A 16,283-nucleotide genomic window follows, 5' to 3' on the forward strand; every position below is an offset into this window, starting at 1 on the left:
GTGGATAATCGGCTATGTTCAACAATCCTTGAATGGGCGGGCGACTGGAAATGCAAAAGCAGCAGCTGTGGAACACTGTACCTACCTACTTTCGAGATCTGACTGAGTAGCTCCTACAACAGCAAGTTCATGTTGCATGATTTATGTTTTGGCGCGCAAGCAGTGCAGCAGCAGTGTGAAGTGAACCAATCGAAACATCATCACAGTTGGCGATGGGTTTGTTTTGACGTTAGCGTGAGTTTCTGTTCTTCACTTTTCCTGTGAACAGGTGCTTTATTTTGGACGTTACATGATAGAAAGTTATTTTCAAAATTGTTGTGGATAAAATTTGCGTTCCTAGTACACCGTAAGCAGAAAAAAGCCATGAAGATCCCGCCACTGAATGTAGGGAACATCATCACCCCCGAGCCTCATTACATTCCCGGGTGAGTAACAAAGTGATTACTGGGAAGATTGCGATCAATCCGCACTATTGTATGAAGTACAACACCGGCGACACTTGTAGTAAAACCATGAGTTAGTACTATCCCATTTGATTTCATAACTTATTTCATACCTAATCAGTAAGACAGTTTTCAGAGTCTTGTATTTGCCTCGATGCGACAAGATTCTGAAGCACTGATAAAATTTGCGATACACAAAAAAAACCTTGATGTCGAAGTAAATTCTTAAGTTTAGCTGCATTAATAACCGATAAAACTAATTCTTTCAATGCGAGTAGAAATTTACAAACATTTGAAAAAGTTTGGGAATGTTTTTTTCAAAAGGATCTTGAAAGTTAAACACTAGCAACATACAAAATTAAACTCCAAGGTTCAGTTAAAAATCCTAGAAATAGAAATTCAATCTGGGCTGAAAGTCTCCTTGATAAAGACACAAAAAAATCAATTTGAGACCATTGGTATTTCAACTCACCTGATTTCTAAAAGAAACTTTTTAAAATTTAATTTGAAAATGCAAAGGAAATTTCAGATTTATTAATATAACAATTATTGATTAAGAGAAAAAGTTTGCAGAACAGAGTTACTTTGAAACCTTATCCTATCTATATCAAAAGAACAATAACCATACGAGCCAAGAGATAAACTTCATTTTTTGTTTGTCTGTAAAAATGTTGAACGTTAATTTAAATTATTAAAAATAAATCCATCTATCGATTCATTCAGATCTCATTCCAGTTCGTTTCCCTTATCCAAGAACAGGCAAAAAATGATTTTTTCCGCAACCGCCCTGAATACCACCAAGGCAATTCGTGAAGTTCGATACACATAGCATAGCATATGTGATTGTACAAATCGTGGGTGGCTATGCAATGCTCAATTGAGCAATCTACTGTATATTGTCGCAAATTGGTACTTGGGATTAGTACCTTTTCCTATACAGTAGCAGTTGTATACCTGGCCACGTCCTTACAATCACGGAAGGAAGGGAAGGAATGTTAGTTCAACATCTACTAGTGAAGATGCAGGGAACCCATACTACCTTCATAGATGTCTCGGGAAGGAAAATTTGTGTTAGTGGGAAAGGTTAATAATAGGGAGCTCTATTCGACAATATAGAGCGTTTGTCAATAACAGTAGGGTAATTCGTCAAATGTTGAACGGCTAATTTCTTTGCCTATTGTTGAACGCACGTGTATTTCTTATGGGGGTTCAACAATAGGCGACAAAATTAGCCGTTCAACATTTGGCGGTTTCCCCTATATGCTGCACGCACTGAGCTAATTAACTTTATTACCGGCCGCGCAATGCAAAACACAAAATTTCGGCAAATCGCGCGATCGTTCTGCTGTCCGAAACAAGAGCCAACTCGCACTGAACTAATTAACTTTATTACCGGCCGCGCAATGCAATTCGTGAAGTTCGATACACATACACAAACCTCCATTACCAATAGCGGAATGTTTGATATGCGGAAAAATAATTTAAACAAAGTATTAAAGAGCTGAGTCAAGACACTAGGTCCTCCGAACCTTCTATCAAAAATGTTTGCGATGTGAATACATAACCCTTCGGCACACTTAGTGTACGGAAAAGTAGAGAAGGATACGTGTCTCAACGTTTTATTTTCACACTGCTGTACAAACAATCACACCTTAGTCAATACCATTTTTTTCTATAAGGTCGTATGCCAATCAACCGATTTGACATTGAACTTTCAATGGCAAATCTAGCATTATTTCTATTGATTACAGTACTAAACAATATTGAACTCCAAATCTCATTGCTTATTCAGTGTCAATCTTTTTTCTGTGCAATGCAGTGACTTTGACTCAGCTTTTCGTTTAGGGATACAGAAACATTTTCACACGAACCCACCTATCAACCTTCCCTTATTTTGAAACAGGCATGCCTGCAGTCAATAGGTTTGCGCCGTGTCGATGTGCATTTCCACTGTTGTACACCAAGTTTAAGGTAAACACCTCTCGCAATCTCGGGGGTGGAGTGATGTTTTACGGGGCAGTAAATATTTTTGGCGATAGGTGAGCATGTTAACGTTCGTTCTACTGAACCACAATCACGCGAGCTTTTCTTCCCCAAACCAGCAGCAGTGGCGCATAAAAGTCATACATTGATGTGTTTATTAGGTGGTATGTAACGTGACGGAATTAAACCACGTGATGTGGTGTCAGATTGCGGATCCAAAAAACAAACTTATTAATACCACTAGCAGGAAAAGTAGTTTTTTCGCCCGAAATTCGATTTTTATCACAGATTCATTCAAAATTCGGCTATAAGAACCTGAGACATAAGAATGTACTCATTCGCTCACTCGTGAGACGATGTAAAACGAATTATATTGTTATAGGGTCTACATAATTGCCCTTGCAATCAAAAGTGTACAATTGCCTATGGCGAATTAGGTTCTTGATCCGTTAGGAAACATTCCCGACTCCCTGGTTGTATCTATTGTGCTTGCCACACAAGGTGCTAATTCATGCAATGGCAAGCACAGAAAAGCAGAAAGCTTTCAATTATTAACTGTGGAAATGCTAATAAAATACCAAAGACAAAATCAGGATGCTGGGTTATTAGGCCGAATGGTCATTAGGCCGAACGCTCATTAGGCCGAATAAAAAAGGGGAGTGAGAAGTGAGTAGTGCGAAGTGAGGAAGAACTTGAACGGAAGAAGAAAAAAAGAAAAAAGAGGAAGAAGGAAGAAAGAAGAAGAAACAAGGAATATGGGAGTAAGGAGGAAGAAAACGAAAGAAAGAAGAAAAAAGAAGGAAGAGGGAAGAAGAAAGGAAGAAGAAAGAAGGTAGAAAAAAAATGGAAGAAGGAAGAAATAAGAAAGAAGAAGGAAGAAGAAGGAAGAAGAAAGAAGAAAGACAGGAGAAAGAAGGAAGAAAACGGAAGAAAGAAGAAAGAAAGAAAAAGAAAGACGGTAGAAGGAAGAAGAAATAAGAGGGAATAAGAAAGAAAAAAATGAACAAGGAAGAAAACAGAAAGAATGAACAAGAAAGAAGGAAAAAGAAAAGATAAAAGTAATAAGAAAACAGAAAGAAGGAAGGAATAAAGAAGAAGAAAAAAAGAAAGGAAGAAGGAATAACGAAAAGGAAGAAGGCAGAAGGAAAAAGGAAGAAAGTAGAAGGAAGAAGGCTGAGGAAAGGAGAAAGAAAGAAGGAATAGTTGAGGAAGAAGAAAAAAGGAAGAAACAAGAAGAAAAAGCAACAAAAAGAAAGAAACCACGAGAAAGAAAAAGAAAAATGGATAAAATAATAGGGAAGAAAGAAGAAGAGAGAAAGTAGAAGGAAAAAAGAAGAAGAAAGTAGAAAGAAGAAGGGTGTAGAAAAGAAGAAAAAAGAAAAAAAGGAGAGGAAGAAGGAAGAGGAAGAAGAAAGAAGGAAGAACAAAGAAAAAAGAAGAATGAAGGAAGAAAGAAGGAAGAAGGGAGAAGAAATAAGTAACAAAGAAGAAGGAAGAAGAACGAATTCATTATTATTTATTACCAAACTAAGGCCGGAGTGGCCTGTGCTGCACATAAAACTCTTCTCCATTCAGGTCGGTCCATGGCTACACGTCGCCAACCACGCAGTCTGCGGAAAGTCCGCAAGTCGTCCTCCACCTGATCGATCCACCTTGCCCGCTGTGCATCTCGCCTTCTTGTTCCAGTCGGATCGTTGTCGAGAACCATTTTCACCGGATTACAGTCCGACATTCTGGCTACGTGCCCGGCCCACCGCAGTCTTCCGATTTTCGCGGTGTGAACGATGGATGGTTCTCCCAACAGCTGATACTCGTGGTTCATTCGCCTCCTCCACGTACCGTCCGCCATCTGTACCCCACCATAGATGGTACGCAACACTTTGTTTTCGAAAACTCCCAGTGCGCGTTGGTCCTCCACGAGCATCGTCCAGGTCTAGTGGCCGTAGAGAACTACCGGTCTTATAAGCGTTTTGTAGATAGTCAGTTTGGTACGGCGGAGAACTCTATTCGATCGGAGTGTCTTGAGGAGTCCAAAGTTCGTACGATTTCCAGCCACAATGCGTCTCCGAATTTCTCTGCTGGTATCGTTATCGGCGGTCATTAGTGAGCCCAAGTACACGAATTTTTCAACCACCTCGATTTCGTCACCACCGATAGAAACTCGTGGTGGGTAGCTTACATTGACCTCTCTTGAGCCTCTTCCTATCATGTACTTCGTCTTCGACGTGTTGATGACTAGTCCAATCCGTTTGGCTTCGCTTTTCAGTCTGATGTAGGCTTCCTCCATCCTCTCAAAGTTACGTGCCATGATATCAATGTCGTCGGCGAAACCAAATAACTGGACGGCCTTCGTGAAATTCGTACCCCTCGTGTCAATCCCTGCCCTTCGTATTACTCCCTCCAAAGCGATGTTGAATAGCATACACGTAAGAACATCACCTTGCCGTAACCCTATACGTGTTTCGTGTTGAAACTCGAACTACCCACATCACCCGATCCATCGTCGCCTTGATCAACCGTATCAGTTTATCCGGAAATCCGTTTTCGTGCATTAGCTGCCATAGCTGGTCCCGATCGATTGTATCATATGCGACTTTGAAGTCGATAAATAGATGATGTGTGGGCACGTTGTATTCGCGGCATTCCTGCAATACCTGACGTATGGCGAACACCTGGTCTGTGGTAGAGCGTTCACCCATAAATCCTGCCCTAGTACCTCACCACCGTGTTTAAACAGCTCTCCTGGTTGTTGGTTAACTTCAGGGACTTTGTTATTTTTCAGCCGACCAAACTCTTCCTGGATTTCCTGGAGATCCGAAGCCGAAAGACGTATGTCCTGCGCGCGTGCTCCCAGGTTCATTAGCACATCGCAACCGTTGTCTGCCACATCGCAATTCAGATGCTCTTCGTAGTGCTGCCGCCGCCAACTTTGGATCACCTCACGCTCGTTCGTAAGAAGGCTCCCGTTTATATCCTTAGTACCACAGCCCGATATATGTGTAAGGATATCGGGCTGTGGTACGTGGCCCTTACGTGAATGATTCAACTTCTCATAGAACTTTCGTGTGTTATTAGCGCGGTACAGTTGCTCGTCTCTTCATGGTCTCGATCTTCCTGTTGGCGCTTTTTCCTCCGGAAAATCGAATTTTGTCTGTTACGTACCCGTGTATATCATGCCTCGTTTGCCCTCGTGCGGTGTGCATTCTTCTCTTTCATTCGTTTCTTTGATCCGGGAGCACCGTGCCTAGTGCAGCGTTATATATGCTTCCAATAGTGCATCGAATATCTCTCCAATCATCTTATGCTCCTAGTGTTGAGCTAGTCTATCGTCTTGTAGCCGCCCAATGTTTAGCCGCAGCGGACGACTCCGACGTGTGTTGTACACCGTCGAGAGTTTGGAGCACAAAACATACTGCAACGAGGTAGTGGTCGGATTCAATATTCGCACAGCGGTAAGTGCGTACGTTCGTGATGTCAGAGAAGAATTTATCGTCGATTAGAACGTGGGCGATGTGGTTTCCGGTTTCTTGATTAGGTGATTTCCATGTGGCCTTGTGGATGGAAGTGGATGCGGTGGAAGAAAGTGCTTCGGACTACCATTCCGCAGGAGACTGCAAAGTTTATGCATCGTTAGCCGTTGTCGTTCAATGCGGTATGCAGACTATCCGGTCCGATGACCGGTCTATACATTTCCACCCTTCCTACCTGAGCGTTCATATCGCCGATGACGATTGTCTGCTCCAGCTGGTACATCCTGTCCAACACTATGAAGCCGGTTCCCAGCTCGTTGGTGGTGCCACAGCTTTGGTAGAAGGTAGCCGCTCGATGCCAGCTTTTCCACACTTTCTGTCCTGTCCAGCAGATTTCCTGCAGCGCTACGACGTCGAAGTTGCGGGGATGTAATTCATCGCAGATTATCCTGTCACAACCTGCGAAGCCTAGCGACTTGCAGTTCCGTGTTCCAAGCTTCCGATTGTGATCCTTTATTCGTCGCCTAGGTCGTTGCCATTGCCTTTACATTTCGCAACATTCAGTTCAATGCAATATGACTCGCGCTTGATGAAACACTGGGAGGGAACACAAAATTCAAAATTCGTGGCGTCCTAATGACCAACTTTTCGTCTGATTGTGTTAAAATATTATTACAATTTCTGCTCTACCCTCTTATAGCTATACCGGATATTGTCCTCAATACATGTATAGAATTGGGAATACGTACTCATCATTATCACATAAACTGTTGATTGACCCAACGGTTGCGCACGCTGAGAAACTTATTTTAGCTGATCGCTCCACCGATGAGTATCAGGTAACTAAAAATTAAAACAGAGTTTACCGAGACGGTCTGCTTTTATTACCTCCAATGTTTGCAGATAAATCGACCGACCATCAAAGAGATAGACCCCACCGGTGTGATTGTGCCCCGCCACGAAGATGCCGACTCCCGAGATACCATCTACCACAAACCGTTGATGCCCGGATATGAGGGATACATACCACGGACTCAGGGAAAATACGGACGGCGTTATGCTGTGGTTACGAGCGAAGGATTGAATGAATTCGAACGGGAGTGTCACCGGAATCGAACACAGATGAAGAAATTGAGACACCGAACGGCGCAACCCATTTCCACAATCTCCGAATACAGTTTGGGCGATAGAATGAAGGTTTGTTGGGTTCTGTTGTTTTTTTTTCCTTCAGAAATCGTAACTCTTGTTTTGCAGTTTCACAAAAGCGACTACCATTTTCCATTGGAGGCCACACGACCAGAAGCAGTGGGTGTATGTAAAGAAGTTCCGTTTGAAAACCTGCCACAATTACCTGCGCTACCTTACTCTCGCCACACGCCACCACATTTCATGGATAATGCTAACGATGAGAAGCATTTCAAATTAGGTAAAGCGTCTTTCTAATATGTAACACAGTTATCAAACAGTTAGAATAGAGAGAACCTCACCTTGTGCATGTTAGAAAAGAACAGGGATAACAGTTCTAGATCAACATTTGAAAGGGGCGGAATTCCAAATATTTAAAACCGAGAAAAGTGCCAGCGCTGATTTAGATTATTAAAACAAATCCTATTTAACATTAAAAGCCACTAAGACTTATTTCATGCTCTAATATCATTGATAACAATACAACTATCATGTTGTCACTGCAATTATATGCATAATCATGTTATTTTCATCTAAAATTTGATAAAAAGGAATTACGTCCTATTCATTTTATTGGTGTCATTTCGCCTAATATTGTACACCCTTCGAAATGGCAGCACTGGACATTCGCCGTGGAATTCTTACTTGCTGTCATTCCCGTTTGTTGTTACTCCATCGTTCTTCCGTCGCATAACCAGACTGAGTAGGATTTACGCCTTCGTGTTTAAAGTTATTTTCCTGTAAAAGTTCATATTTTGAAACAAGTTACGGTCGAAAAATAGAAAGATGGTAAGTTGATTATAAAACGCTAGAGCGATTATGGTACGTGGACTATGGAATACACAAATATTTTGACGAATTATTTTCAGCAAATTAAACGCACTCGAATACATCGAAATCGGAACAATCACTACCAGGAGGATACTGCTCAATTTGGTGAAGCTTGTTCCAGAGTGGCCTGTATTCCCTTCTCGGTTGAAATGGTTGGTAGAAGAAGCTCATACAACCCTCAACCCACCTTTCCGATTGAAATAAAACGCATCCTTACAAGGCGAATGCAGCAGATAATCTACATCAACCAAATGGCATCGAAACGATCGTTGGTGTGATGCTATGAGCGAAATATGGTACCTTGCAGCGTACCAAGAGCAACAACTTAAATCCAAAGTGCCAATAATGTGATTTAAGTAATTCCTATAACGTATCAATTTATAGCATATTATTATGATTGTCAAACACTCCAGGCTAGGTAAGATTGATCATTATGTGTACTTTTATTACCAGCACACTGTGTATTAACAAGAAATTTTAATTTGTGAAATAATAAAGTTTGTTTCATGCAATTTAATTATTTAATTTTTTTTATTGAATTTGACTAAGGATATGTTACATGTTCATGAAAAAAATATCTTATGTATTAATTTTTAAAAGCATGTTGCAATGATGATTGAAGCACTCAATTTATGGTTAACCTCTGAGATTTTTCAAATGCTGGGTAATGCGTACCATTGGTATACTTTATATATCTGAAGGGATGAAATAAGTCCCATTTCGCGGCCTTTAACATCTTATCCAGCAACTACTCCTCGTGGTGCCGGCTAGGGTACGAGCAACCTTAAAGAGAATCGGGTAACCAACCTCGGTGGAAGCACATTTGATCAAACGTCTGATCTCCATGTTAGGAGCGGCTCCCAACAGCGTCTATTCCCCATGTTAGGGGCGGCTGATCATCGTCAAAGTACAAGCGAGGAAGTCTAATCTAAGCTGTGCACGCTGATGCATCGGTAGTGGAGATTATACAGTTACAAAGAAAGGCAATAGTAGAGCAAACGGACGGATTCAACGGCAACAAATAAAGGACAATGATTGAAATGTTGGATCTTTGAACGTGATAATTTTAAACATCGCCCAAGACCGACACTTATTATGCAATACACCAGGCATGAAGAGCTCCGCACATAGAATACGTTTGCGTTGCGTTTGACAGACTTTCCATAGGAAAACGCAAAACGTATCCCATGTACGGGGTGTAGCCAAATGTTAAGTGTAGCCAAATAGGTATTATAGATAGTAGAATCTATAGATGAGCGAAAGCATGGCTGGGTTCGTTTTTTGACCCTGTACCAGACGCATATGACATCACACCCCTTGATATTTTTATTGAAATCGTGACGTCATGCTCGTTTGGAGACACGTTTGACAGTTCGTTTGGAGACAGAGGATTTATCTTCGCAAGTCTTTCTATAGTAGATATGGTATTTAATGTTGTGGCCACTCCTTGAATTAATCTCTACCCTGTTCTAGTCGATTCATAATACGCGCTTTATCACATAATAAAGTACATCTTAACATGATCCTCTGATTAAGATAAATGACTGTGCAAGTGATCAATTGAAACTAGTATTGGATAGTAATTATTCTGTATACCGTAGAAAGTCGTGATTGGAGAATTAAAGACGCATTCCTAATATATCAAAACAGTTTATTTGATTGATTAATTTCTACATTTTTTATAAATTTCAACGGAAATGCAGACCTACCACAAATTGAAACTTGAAGTAAAACAAATTACTATTATTATTATTTGATGTGCTCATGGCGTTCAATAACGATTTCAAAATGGTCATAACGAAGTTTTGGGAAAAAGTATAAATGTGAATTAATACATTGTTCTAGCAAATAGTAGCTTACATATCAAACAATTTCAATCTCGTCCAGATCGGCATCAAAATTTTCATCATGGACATCATTTTTCGCCTTTCGTCCTCGTTTCGGGATAACGAGTGTCTTCAACATAGCTTCATAGTATACTTTGTTTCCAACAAACGGCAACAGCTTTTTGAGATCCAAAAGTTTCTCATATGGCAAAGGAATAGGATCTGTTTCGATTGGATGCAATAGCGGCAATGGTTTATCGATTGTATCGTTATCGTGTATCTTGAAATGGAGGTATTCGTCCGATGCCAAATCTGTTTTATAATAAACGACTCCAGGGCAAGTAGATCGATATTCGAACAGAGCCACAGATTTGAATTTTACTGGTTTTCCGACAGAGTTCAAACGTGGCCTTTTATATCGACTAGACAAACTTTTTAGGGATAGCAGTTGATGTTGGCCAAGATCATTTACAACCAGGGGCACCTTCCTTTTTATTTGACTTATGAACACGGCCCAGTCTCTTGGTGTCTCGATGTCAACAGAAGTCACTTTTTTGGCCTTCTCGATCGCTCCATGGATACTGTCCACCTCCATGTGACTATGACCACTCACCATAAATTTATGTTTGATTGTGACGTCCCGCCCTTCTTGGAACAATTGTTCTATAATGTAGCTGAACATCATGCATAGTACAAAGTTCAAGTTCTGGCCACCACAGCGATCCGAATACAAATTGATAATTTTCACATCTAGGTTGTTAGCAAGAAACGTATTCAAATCAGCAAGCAGACATGAGCCGATTTCGTTCGCTCCACGCCTTCCTCGTGATTCATCCCACATAAAACAGAATCCTTTATTCTTACCCCGAAATGTTTCGAAAATGGTGAGATTGTATGTATAGAGTTGGCGTTTGTAAAAAGCCAACCCATTTCGTAAATGAGGCGTTGCCAAACATTTTTGCAAGTCAAAAGACAAAGTACGAATCGAGTCGTCAGTCTTTGTATCCGTTACATCTTTTTTCTTCTGATCGTACACTAGCTTAGCCTGATCTTGGTGAGAGAACAAAAGCTCTTTCGCTTGTGCTTTTCCCAATTCATCGCTTGTTTTCATCAGGATTTTTAAACGATCGCATTCGCTACACGTGTCTGCTTTCGGTTTTCGAAAACCAAGGTTAAATGCATTAAATATTATACGATAAGAATTATAGTGTACTGGACGATGCGCATCCGCGGTACACTTTGCAACGTACAGTTCGTACATTTTTGAAATATTCAAATCGCTTGATAAATATTTTTTGCTAGTGTTCTCTCTAGTGTAGTGCGAATAGTATGCGGGGAACGATTCAATATGGTCCTCTACATATTTTTTTTCCGCGGCAGTGATCGGACTTCGATTGGTATTGATTAAACGCTTGTCGTCTGCTGAAATACCCATACCGGCGACTTGCTTGGAAATCAGCACACGAATTTTCTTCTCCGTGATATCGAAAGTATTCAAGAACATTTTCACACATACGCGTACCTTACCACCGTCGCCAGGAAGGTAGTATTTGTATGTGTGAACTCTTCTAGAGTTAACTACCTGTAATTTAAAGAAAAAAAAAACGTTAGCATAAAACGTTAGCGTCATAAAATGAATTGGACTTACTCTGTGTCGAGCTACGTACGTCACGGAAACATGATTGCTTAAAAATTGATCCTGTCCTGAAGATTTCAGTCTTAAAAGATTATTCAACAATGTACATCTCAGTTCATCTGTGAACTTTTCAAAGCATTTGCGTTTCGAGCAATCGCAAGCGTTTCGTACTTTTCGGGCTGGTACTATTGCACCATTTTTTCGGATATATTCCAGTCCCTGTTCTTTAAGTTGCTTATTAGTCAACTTCATAGTTTCTTTTGCTGGAGTTTCCTCATCTCGGTCGAGTTCAGCGAAACCCATGTAATCAAATTGATGACGGTTCGTTTCAGTATCTGTAAAAACAATGACCAAAATTACTAAAAAACGAAGATATTTAACGAAAACAACAATTTGGTCAAGATGATGATGATATTGAAGCGTAATATAATGAGATAGATGGAAGTCTTGATGTTTTATGTGATGTAATTATTGTATACTTACTTTTCGAATGATCATCATCATCGATAGACTGATTACGATACGGCTCGAAGTATTCGTATATTGAGAAATCATTCAATAAAGTCGCATCACCTTGCGGGGCGTTGTCTTCATCATCTTCATCGTCATCATTACAGGTCGCTTCTTCGTGTATTATATTTTCCTTGTCATGTTTCAATAGGTAGTGACAATTTTCTTCACGCACAGATGGTAACGGATTGGCGCAATTCGTACCAGGATTCGAATCATCATGTTTGCGCTTGTTACCGGAATATGAAGGCGCTAAAAAGATGAGAAAAGAATTAATTCAGTAAGAACGAAACTATCTTGCACAAACATACCAAAAGCTGTTGAATTCTGTTTAAATCGATCATGTACCTCTTCTAAGTACTTGGGAGTAGATGTGCCTTGTGATTGTTGATCTGCAAGTGAGAGTAGTGATCGTGATAAAATAAGTAAAAACTGATTATAGCTAAACTAGCAACGACTATCACAGACAAAATGACCAAACAATCAGTACATTCTATAGCAAAAACTCAAATGAATGACAGCTATGTAATGACTGCCTGTAACCATATTTTTCGCCTATCGTTGCTGGTTTTCCTATTCATATGGTACATGCATATGAGATTCTCATGTCTATCTGTAATATGCATGATATATTTAGACTTCAGAGCTATAACATGTTAGATTGTCTATGATCAGTTCTATATTTGCAAGGTTTGCTATTTATGTGAGGTTATTATGCGATCATAGGAAGATATCTGTAAAACCATAATGCTTCGTTTTGATAGGGCAAGTGAATTAAACAACTCAGTTGTTTTCAATTGACTTGCCAAAAGTAAAACTTGCTCAACTTTCTTTTCGTTCAAGTGTGTTGAATGAAGGTGTTTAAACGTTCAACTCAAGTGACTTGTTCAATTCACTTGCCTTGTCTAAACTTAGCATAAGTATGGCAAGCATTAAAACAGCCTTACTACATGTTAATGCTCTGTAGTTTGATTTGGTAATATGTAAATAAATTGTATGTAGACAAACCGTTTTGCGAAGTTGTTCTGTCGTGGCAGATGAAGTTCAAAGCACACTCTGTTTTAGGCATTGAAGGTTTTACAAGTGACTTTACCACTACCAAATCTAATGGTTTGACCTTTGGTTCAACTCCGTCGCTACTCATCGAACAATCGAGGGGAGATTCCTCGATATGCGATATCGACAGATCCAACGGTTGCCAATTTCTGGGATCCTCGTAGTGCGGAATAGGCGTGGATGAGAGAATATCAGCAAACGATATAGACGAATTATTCATGGGTGACGTTGGCGGCAAGGAATCGTTAAACCGTGATCCAGTTGAAACAACCGCAGAGACTGTATCCCACAAATGTGATGACCTCTTTAGAGTATAACAAACTGATACAGCTGAAGTTTCAGACGCTGTATCCGTTCTGGAGGAATTGTCAGAAGTAGATAGATCAGATAATGCATGTACTCGTAGTGACTTCCTATTCGGAGGTACTCCCTCTGGAATCGAATGGATTATTTCAGAAGGCGGAATAGCTTCAGTAGATTTCTGTGGTGTGTCGATGAACAGGTTTCTATAAGCATTCAATGTGATTTCAGTGCCGTCGATAAGTTCAGCCTCTGTGGAAAGCAAAAATTGTCAAGATTCATTTTGTAGTAAAAGTAGAACGAAATGTTACTTACTTGGCAAGGAAGTGGTGACTCTTTTCGACATTATGAAGACTATTTTATGCAATTTTATATATCAAGATTTGAAATCGTGTATATTAACACCGATGGCGTAACAACAACGCATGTAAATAAACAGCAATATAAGCACGGCGAAATTCCAGACATAAATTTCAGCGGGCGAAAACGTACGGCGAAATGATTGCTATTTTATTAGAAGGGTGTAATACCATTTTAGGTTGTGTACTGTTAGGCATTTTATTTGATTAGAGAAGCTGTTAAAAGTCATGTGAAATGATTAATTATATCGTTGATGATTAGTTTTTAGTCAAATTCAATGATTTTCCATGATTTCTTTCAATTTTTAGTGATTGAAACTGAAGGGCAGAACAACAAAACGAGCATAACAACAATAGGCTTGGAAATACGACATTTTTTAAAATTTGATATTATACACTTTATTTTAGTTTTCAAAGCAATTTTCGATATAAATCACTAGTTATTGATCAATTCTATCAGAATATTGATGAATCTGTTTTGTTTACATATTGGCTCTTCCGCCCCTTTCAAATGTTGATCTAGAGTTGTACAAAGCACGTGTAACCCTCTAATGAGTCTACCTACTTTTTATTTATTTCGGCACAGAGTACACTTACCATTTAGAATAAAAATAAATGCGAAAATTGAAACCATTGGTAACCATGCAGCTGTTTTCAGTTCTTTCGATTGCCTCAATTCGATTGAAATCTTTCAACATTCCGATACTGTCTTGTTTCTTGTTTCCGTTATGTCTTTGGTTTCTAGAATTGTTTAATCGATATTAATACCGAAACTCAAATGAGTGTCATTCCGATATTACTGCAAAATTAGGTTGAATGCCGACGTCCACTGTTGGAGAATTCCAAAACCAGCTGTGCCATGTCTTACGCTACACGTGTGTTATCGATACGGATGAAGCTAGTTTTGTAAAATATTTCTAGCTAAATTATATTCAATTTTTTTTCAGGTTACACCGGTCATAAACCGTTCCTGTGGCCAAGGTTTGGCGAAGCGAACGTGTCACTAACGAAAAAGACGTTGTGTGATTTTACCAACAGTTATCAACATCGGCGGCACACCGAATGGGTTCCGATTTCACCGGCTGGAAGTGGAACTTGCCAACCCAGCGCCACTATTAATGAGATATACATGAAAAATATTGGGCTGGTTCCGAGCTACAAGGGCCATGTGCCTGGAGCAATGTTTAGGTAAGTTTTCGATTGCAACGGATCACCTACACGGAAGAAATAAACTACCCAATAGTGAGTTTAATTCACCCAACCTCGAACATCCGTACGGGAAGCCAAAATTGAGTAAGTAGGGTCGAAGTAGTTTGCCTTTACTCCCATGTTAAAAAAGTACCCAACGGAAAATTTATTGACCCAAATTTAAGTTTAATTCACTCAATTTCGACCTCAGGTAATAAAACTCAAAATTGGCTTCCCGTATTGAACTGGCGTCGTTGGATTGTTTGGCTCTTTTGTTTTTGACAACAAAAGAAAGAGTGGATGAAAGCGAAGAGAAAAAATAACTCAAAAGTAAGTTTAAAAGTACTCAATTTTGGGTACTTTTTTCTTCCGTGTACCTACTATATACTGGTACGTTTTCTAGTGTAGTGGTTTCTGACAGTAAGTAAAATCGGTTACTTAGTTCGTTGAGAAACATTTTTCTCAACTATGGTATTCCACTGTTAGTTTTATATTAGAAAATATAATTAAAATTTGTTAGAAAATACCATACCGTGCTGTGCCCTTATTCCGTTCACTTAAGACAATGAACTAAAATTTTTTTAAAATAGCCGTTAAGTATTTTGAAGCTGCAATTTAGCTACATAGTATCATTTTCTATAGACAATTGAAAATAAAATATGTTGGGATGCATTCATAAACTTCAGTTCCAATAGTGATAACAAACTTGAGCAATGAGTCCTAATTCCAATCATCTGAAATGGCATTGTTCCTAATTCCGTTCATTCATGTTTCTAATTCCAATCACCCGAAAAACATTTGATTTCTTGGAGATGAATGAAAATGAATGATCATCTTTTCATTCATTATTATTACAAATTAAAAACTTAAAATATCATTTTCTTAAAAATTTAAAATTCAATGAATGATATTTGCTTAGTTTAGTGGCTGTTTTTTTTTTGAATGTCACATTTATCATTCCAGTTCAACATGAGTTAACCTTAACCTCCTTAACGTAATTTTGACTTGAGCTTAGATACTAGGTCTTTAATTTTGATCTGAATCTTCCCAAACAATGTCTCTGTTTGTTTGGAATTGTTCAATCGCTGTTTCGTTCAAATAGAATATATGTTCAGTATTCTTTGAAACACCGGAAAACCCTACTTCTACAAAGTATTCGCGGATTTCGGTAAAACATAATCTTATTTGTAGCTCAAAGACAGGAGTATTTCGATAGTGGACTTGAAACTCGCCAATAAATATCCGGATAAAGCTTTAAGAACATGAACGCCACAATAAAATGGGTTGTGCTGTTTGAAACTGTCCAAACCATTTTCTAACATTGTCCAGCAATCGCTTGACAATTCGTCATTCACCATCAACTGAAAAAAAAACTGCGTTTTCCCGGCATGAGTTGAAAAACGTTCCCATGACCGTTTTGCGTAAAGTCGTAAACGGAGTTCCTTTCGGTTTGACTGCTTGCAGGATAGAATTTGTAAGGTTCATCGTTCATATGG

The 16,283-nt window shown here is 39.3% G+C and overlaps 2 protein-coding genes and 1 long non-coding RNA gene across 3 annotated transcripts in view; all 3 read left to right on the top strand.

Moving 5' to 3' along the window:
• The window catches only part of LOC134214641 (uncharacterized), a 205,824-nt gene that overhangs the window by 61,068 nt on the left and 128,473 nt on the right, over nucleotides 1-16,283 (top strand). The gene's annotated exons all lie outside the window — the stretch shown is intronic.
• The window catches only part of LOC134209570 (CIMIP2 protein GA14893-like), a 23,693-nt gene continuing 7,410 nt past the window's right edge, over nucleotides 1-16,283 (top strand). Inside the window, exons 1-5 of the mRNA XM_062685566.1 lie at nucleotides 1-425; nucleotides 6,597-6,735; nucleotides 6,800-7,093; nucleotides 7,151-7,322; nucleotides 14,547-14,787. Of these exons, the coding sequence (XP_062541550.1) occupies nucleotides 364-425; nucleotides 6,597-6,735; nucleotides 6,800-7,093; nucleotides 7,151-7,322; nucleotides 14,547-14,787 (908 nt within the window). The 5' untranslated portion in view covers nucleotides 1-363. The remainder of the gene's footprint in view (nucleotides 426-6,596; nucleotides 6,736-6,799; nucleotides 7,094-7,150; nucleotides 7,323-14,546; nucleotides 14,788-16,283) is intronic.
• Nucleotides 7,700-8,429, top strand: LOC134214632 (uncharacterized). The gene is made up of 2 exons (XR_009979859.1): nucleotides 7,700-7,870; nucleotides 7,951-8,429. It is a non-coding gene; the product is annotated as an uncharacterized LOC134214632 (long non-coding RNA).

Source organism: Armigeres subalbatus, chromosome 2 (assembly GCF_024139115.2).
Source record: "Armigeres subalbatus isolate Guangzhou_Male chromosome 2, GZ_Asu_2, whole genome shotgun sequence".
NCBI lineage: Eukaryota > Metazoa > Arthropoda > Insecta > Diptera > Culicidae > Armigeres > Armigeres subalbatus.